Source organism: Apium graveolens, chromosome 11 (genome assembly GCF_009905375.1).
Source record: "Apium graveolens cultivar Ventura chromosome 11, ASM990537v1, whole genome shotgun sequence".
Classification (NCBI taxonomy): Eukaryota; Viridiplantae; Streptophyta; class Magnoliopsida; order Apiales; family Apiaceae; genus Apium; species Apium graveolens.
The window spans coordinates 199,441,517-199,449,049 of NC_133657.1; the positions used below are offsets into that span (position 1 = coordinate 199,441,517).

Below are 7,533 nucleotides of genomic sequence, written 5' to 3' on the forward strand. Positions count from 1 at the left end.
TCCTCCAGTAAATGAATAATGACATACCTTTAAAATGCCTATCTGAATGAAGAATGTATTTCATTATAGCACCATAAGAAAGAAAAGAAGATTCGATTAAGGTCAAACAATCTCAGCGAGGGTACAGTATTCAAAACACATCTGAGTCGTTTAAAATATATACTATAAATACATTCCCTATTTTCTGATAACATACATTCCCATACATCTTCGCTTACAAGCTTAACCATGTCTTCTTCTTGGCTGTCTTTCCCAATTTTCATTTCACTACTGATAATTTTATCGATCTCCTCTGCTCAAGCTGTCGTCCCTGCTAGTGCGACATTTAAATATACCAATGAGGGGGAGCTAGGCGACTATGTTGTCGAATATGATGCCAACTACCGTACATTGCCTATTGCTAGATTTCCGTTTCAAATTTGTTTTTACAACACAACTCCTACTGCCTTCATCCTTGGACTACGCATGGGCGATCAACGTTCTGAATCAACTATGCGTTGGGTTTGGGATGCCAACCGTGCCAAGCCAGTCCAAGAGAAAGCAACACTGACATTTGGCACGGATGGAAACCTTGTCCTAGCCGATGCTGATGGCACTGTCGCTTGGCAGACTGGCACAGCCAACAAAGGCGTCGTACGTCTAGAATTACTAACAAATGGTAACCTGGTGTTGGTTGACTCAAAGGGCAAATTTGTTTGGCAAAGTTTTGATCACCCTACTGATACACTTCTACCCGGCCAATCTCTTCTATCCAGTGGACCAAACAAGCTCATTAGTCGATCATCCGATATTGAGGCCTCAAACGGGGCTTACTCTTATGTAATAGAGAAGAGCCAGATGTCCTTGTATTACCAGCCTAACAATACCAAAACTCCAATACTCTACAACAAAAATAACTTCGGAACAGGGAAAGACATTCTAAGCCAAATTCTATTTACAATCGAGCCCTTTACTCGAATAGACAGCGACACTGTTTGGGCCTATGAATTTCACCTCCAGTCTTTCATGAACAACTCCACCAGCTCTAGTGGTGCTGCTGTATTGTCAAGAGCAAAGTACAATGCTACTTACTCTATGCTTCGTGTTGATAGCGATGGAAACTTGAAAATTTATACATACGAAGAGCACGTTGACTATGGTGCATGGGATGTCACATACGTGCTCTTTGATAGAGACCAAGGCCGAGAGAGAGAATGTAAGCTGCCACATAGATGCGGCTCATTTGGAGTTTGCGAAGACGATCAATGTGTAGCTTGTCCAACGCCTAATTGACTGACAGGATGGAGCAAGACTTGTGCACCACCAGTTCTGCCAGCATGCGGCAAAGGGGCTGTGGGCTACTACAAAGTTGGGGGAGTTGAACATTTTACTAATGGCATTACAAGTGGATCCGGGCCAACTACAGTTGCTGATTGTAAGAAGAAATGTGACTCGGACTGCAAGTGCTTAGGTTTTTTCTACCGGGAAGATACCTCAATGTGCTTAATTGCTCCTGCACTAGGTGCTTTGAACAAAGTTTCGAATTCATCTCACGTTGCCTATGTCAAGATGTCAAGTAGTTGATCACTGCAATGACCCGGGTATCATTCAAAATCTTGTTTTCTTGTTTTTATTTATGATATATGATCTCCTGGATGATCACTGTTCTCTCTTTAGTCCAAGAACCAGAGTGTTCTTTCTTTTTCGATGTAGCTTTCATTCTGCAAGACTTGTGCTCAATAAGTTTTACGGACAATGCAATTATAATAAAGAAATAAGTTTGTTTTACATGGAAGAGTCTATATGTCTCAGTTTTACTCCCTCCATTCCATTTTAGTTGTCGCCTTCGGATTTATACCGGTCAAATTAATTTAAATTTGACCAAAATTTATTAATAATTTATAATTGAACAAAATAAAAAAATTAAATCACCGGAAAGTAGATTTAATATATTTTAATATATAATTTTTAGTTTTTTAAAATAATATTAGAGTATTGTTTAATCTTTGATAAAAAAATTGGTAAATTTGACTTATATAAAAAGAAATGCAACAACTAAAATGAGATGGATTGAATACGTCAAGAGCAAAGTAATTTTAGAAAAAACTACTCCATTTAGGTAACAGGAGAAAAGGAGTGTAGATAGAACCAAATTACAAGAATGCGACACATAGCATAGCAGTTGTATCCGGGGGAGGATCTAGTAACGGGCATTGGGGGACGAATTCACAACAGTAGTAGCAGACAGATCAACACCATGTAATGGGGTGGGACTTGGGAGGACTCAAAAAACTTCCGCTTAATAGTGCAATCTTTTCCATAATAAGAGTAAATAACACAAGTGTGGCTTTTGTATACACGTATTTTTGAAAAGTTGGCCGAATTTTCAAATTCACAGAGAGGTGGCTGATTTTCCTTTACGGTTTTTAAAAACGTGTCTGCCGTCAAATAACCCTAACGGTTCTGACGGAGCGGAGGGTAAAATTGGAATTTTTATATTTATAATAATTATATTTTAAATATTTTAATTATCATCATCATCTTCATGCATTTTCTCTGCTTTCCTGATTCTTTCTCCATTGTCATCTTTTACAACCCAAAAATCAAAACCCTCACTTGAGCTAAACTACATCATAATATCACAAACTAGAAAATCAAATCAACCCGTAAATATGCAGCACCAAACAATCCTTAACATCAATTCCGTTTAAATAATTAAATCCGGCGAATTCTTTGAAATTGGGAATCACAGAATCGATCCAAAACTCGATTATATTTAACACATATTCATGATCAAGACTGTAAAGATTGGTACACGAATTTAAATCTTCAAACAAGCAGAGTTTCATCCAGAAAATTAAGAAAAAGAGCGGCGGTGACTTTCCGGCTACCTCGAAATCGGACACTAAAAATCGACATACAAAACACACTCACACAACTACAAGCATCTCTCTATAATACACTTTACTCTCACCCCTTTAATTAAGAATCAAACCCAACAAAAACACAACTTCTAAATCACAGTTTCTCATCAAAATCCACCAATTTTTTTTATCTTTTTTCATAAAAAAACCCACTCCAAATGGCAAAAACAAAGACTTTGAAAATTGAAAGCACAATGCGAACACAGTTACTACAAATGCGAACACAGTTACTACAATCTCTCCCCTTCTCCGTCTCCGATCAGTAACCACCATCGCCGTTGCCGTGGTGGCACGTGATGACCTCCACCGAGACCTACCTTTATCCCCGGTTGACAGATAGCACAAACCCTCAGCCGAAAAGAAGTCTTCCCATTTCTATTTCCTTGATTTAGGAAATAAAAATGATTTTACTGTGCGCTTTTTATATGTTTAAGTTTTAAACCACTAAATACCCCTCCAGTTTAAATTTTTTAATTAAGTTAACGGAGCACATTTAACGGAATTGACAGTAGACACAATTTTGAAAGGCGAAAAGAAAATACAGCCACCAATTTGTTAACTTGAAAATTCGACCAATATTTTGAAAATGTGTGTATATTTTAGCCACGTCCTTGTAATTTACTCCCATAATAATTATCAAAAGAGTCGCAAATGAAGAATTATCTCAGTTAGCTTGCCCGTCTCTTGCAGAATATTAAACTCAGAGTTCATCATAATACATTGATTGATTAACAGAAATGTAACTGATAAAGTTTAAGCCCAACATAAAAAAATTCAAGTACTTTCGGATAAATATTATCCACTTAACTTATATTTACACCAAAAATCTTGCTCAGACACGCTCCGAAACTTATCTGCAGAGTGCATTAAAGTTAGTTGGGTAAGAAAATTTGTAGCTTTAAAGCATTAGTCGCGAAGTCTGCAATTTGATCCGATCACTCCCCCAGTGCACTAAATTACTGGCTTTGTCTAAATCATTTAAAAGTTTTGTAAGCAAATGAGAAAAAAGACCGAGCTGGATCTTATATTATATTCTAACACGTATGATTCTCGAAAGTTTAGTTGTTGAGGTAGCACCAGGCGTTAATAGGCCTGGTTATTGACAGGCCATTCCCAGGGACAAATCCTACTATTTAGTCCATTCCCAGTTATCAGTTCATCTGACAAGCTATGTGAAATTCATAGCTCCGAATCATTCTCTTGAAGCTGGTCCTCTTCGAATCAAATAAATGTCAACAAGTAGACAATATTCCAATAATTGGAACCTCTTTTAATGGGTGGATGGGGTGGGTTCATCAACTTCAACAGTTATTACTGTAAAATTAAACTACCACTTTTGGTATGAAGTTGGTTTGTGAATTTAACACTAAACAATTTTTTGGTTGAATAAATTAATTAACTTATTTGAAAATTAAAATTTTCAAAAGTTAGTTATCGTTTACAAATTCGTGAGTAAGCTCGTTAAATATTTTTACTTAATTCTTTAAATTTGAAGTAACTCGATTTAATCCTTTCATCAACACCACTCAACCAACCTTCTTACTTACTCTTTTTTTGAATAATTAAACTTATATTACTTACAATTTACAAATAATTCTATGTTCTTAATAAATTTTGGAACAGGTAAAAATCAAATTCATAAACTAGGTCAACAATAGAAAAATTGTTATTACTTAAGTTATCTCATAAACATCACAATTTTATCCAGTAAACGACGATGTGACAATTTAATCTATGTCTCCAAACATACATATTATCGTTATTCAAATTTTTTTGGAGAAAATACTAAAAAACATAATTATCCAAAAATTTTGAAAACGAACCGATAAACCCATCCTAACCGAGCACACCTGTTTTAACAAATCTCAATAGTTAAAAATCAGCGATACTTCCTCTGTCCCGTTCATTTCTATACACTTTCCTTTTTAGGATATCTCATTCAATTCTATACATTTCAAAACTTACTAAAAATAGTAAAAATTTTATAATATAAAAATTAACTACACCCACTATTTTATTCCACTACACTAACTTTATACATTTAATATTGATTAAACTCACCAATTTACTCATTTTTCTTACTTTTTTTTACAACATTCTACTTTTTCTTAACCTCCGTGCCCAAATCAAACGTATGCAATTCAACGGGACGGAGGAAATATTTTTTTTACATTTTCTTATAACATTCTAATTTTTCTTAATCTCCGTACCCAAATCAAACGTATACAATTTAACGGGACGGAGGAAATACTTTTTTGCAAACTTCATACGTTGTATCCTGTTCTTGTACACTTTTATGATTATGACTTTCCGTCCCGTTCGAAAAGATAGAAAAACGGCGTAGGTAATAACTTTTATGATTATCAAGTGTCATTAGCATGATAATACATCTACTAAAATATCATTTGTATCCTAAGAGAAGAGCACCGAATGCCTAATAAAGGCACGTCCACTTGTTAGTGCAGCCTACAATTACCATTATTTTATTCAAATAATGGGGACAATTATTCCCTCAACTCCAAAAGCAACCCACAAATCACAATACTTTAATAAATTATATAACCATAAACCATTGATCAGCTGCTACTAATCTTTTTCACACACCGTCACCTTTGATGTGTAAATTTCCATTAATGATCCCAACAGGAGCTAATCATTTTCGAAATATTGATTTTTTTTAAAATATTTTTAGATTTTTTTTAAATATACGTATTTTTTTACTTATAAATAATTTATATTTGGTATCTTATAAAATAAAGATGACCAACTATTTGGTTGCTAAAAGTTGGCCAGTTATGTTATTTTCGGCGGATCAATTTTGGTCGGATTTGATTCGTCAGATCAGTCAGTAATGTAATATGACCCTATTTTGTTACTGATTTGTTAACATTTTAAATGAAGTGTTCAACACAAATTTTAAGCTTCTTATTTAGTATAGTTTCATAAATTATTTTTAATTTTTTTTCTTATAAATAATAAATATTTAAATTTTTATTAAAAAAAGAAAATTTTCAAAATAAATTATACTACTATATTAAAATAAAAGCCTTAGAATACATGTCAAACACTTCATTTCAAATGTTAACGACTTAAAGGGACGGAGAAAATATAATGATAAATGACCGCTGCTCAAGAAAGTAGAAGGGCAACTGTCTATATCATCATATTTTTCTCATTCAATTTTTTTCTTCTCTTATTAGTGTTTTATCCGGATAGGAGATGAACATGGCAGCCGACACACCACATGAGGGGAACAAGCAGGAAGAGAAAATTGAGGAAGCAAATGAACTAACAAAGGCAAAATGATCATCTCAAATGACAATGAATGGTGGTATGTTCCCATCACAATATCAACTTCAATCCTTATTCAACAAAATAAGAAAAACAAAACAAAATGCATTGCCTAAATATAGTGCGATATATCTTGCTTTCGCAATTATCATTACTCCCTCACATGCAAGACCCTACTAGAGTCTTCCATTCTTTAACAAAATACAAGAGCCATAATATAATATTTTTTGTTCTTTTTAGTTCCATGCTTATGTACAAGCAAGAAAACAGGCTCAAAACCTTCATTTTCAAGAACCCTAATGGTAAGTAATGGACATATATATTATGAGCGCAGATCCACAATAATCGATTGTTGGCAAATCATATGCCCTACATTCACATCAATTTCCCAATCAGCGGAAAACTTCTGCAAATAAATGGTTATAACAATCGTTTCTTAGGACCAGGACCGTATATTATGAACCTTGAATTTAAATAAAGAAAAATGACCGAACACACAGTACTATTATGAATCACTTGCTGCCTCGGAAATGCTCTCTAAATGAGGTCTCCACACTCCTGTCCGGCCTCCTCTCCGATCCCTTTGCATCGAAACCGAATTCTCGGACATGATTTCTGTCAGATACTGATCAGAATTTATGAGCAAGTTTGTCACTGTAATGTTGTTGCTTTCGGAAGCTCTCCTCTTCTTCTTAGAAGATGATCTCGAACGACTCTTTTCGTGTGTTTTCGGAATAGGGATGAGAAAATAGATTTTCCCACGTTGAAGTTCAGCATCAGGTGGAACTACAACCATTTTGGGACAAGTGTGTTCATCAGATGGTGAAGAGGGCTTCTTCAACATGTGCCTTGGATTCAATTTTATGATCTCGGCCGCACGGATCGTGCCACTGATTTCCTCCACGTGCCCGTTCGAATGGACTATTCGGATCACGTCGAGAGCGCCACATGGTAGAATGCAGGAGATGCAGCACCTGATTGTGTTTTTCATGGCTTGTTAGGGTTTTGGTTTATTATTTCTCCCCCTACTCCCTCTGGTCCTCTAAAGGGGAGATAATAGAAAGGAGTGGAATTTGAGAGAGAGATGGATAGATAGAGAGAGAGGGGGGAGGGAGAGAGAGAGGTAGTACTAAGTATTAGACATTGATAAAGAGAAAGAATACTGACTACTGACTTATCGAATGGAGTTCAAGAGTTCGACTCGTAACGTATGCGTGTGTTCAGCTATACGAAACAAAGAGTTGAAAGAATGAATACTGTATAATTAAAAAATTGAATGGTACTATATATAAGTTAATGCAACAAGTGGTGAAATATGTAATGGTTTTGTAATAGCTTT

General features: G+C 35.1%; 1 protein-coding gene and 1 pseudogene across 1 annotated transcript; one reads left to right on the forward strand and one right to left on the reverse strand.

Annotated features, from left to right (window-relative positions):
• Positions 1 to 228: 228 nt before the first annotated feature.
• Positions 229 to 1,563, forward strand: LOC141696475 (epidermis-specific secreted glycoprotein EP1-like; annotated as a pseudogene).
• Positions 1,564 to 6,459: 4,896 nt separating this feature from the next.
• Positions 6,460 to 7,533, reverse strand: LOC141695162 (uncharacterized). Its single transcript, XM_074499424.1, has one exon. The coding sequence runs from the start codon at positions 7,183 to 7,185 to the stop codon at positions 6,700 to 6,702; it is 486 nt and encodes a 161-aa protein (XP_074355525.1). The 5' UTR covers positions 7,186 to 7,533; the 3' UTR covers positions 6,460 to 6,699.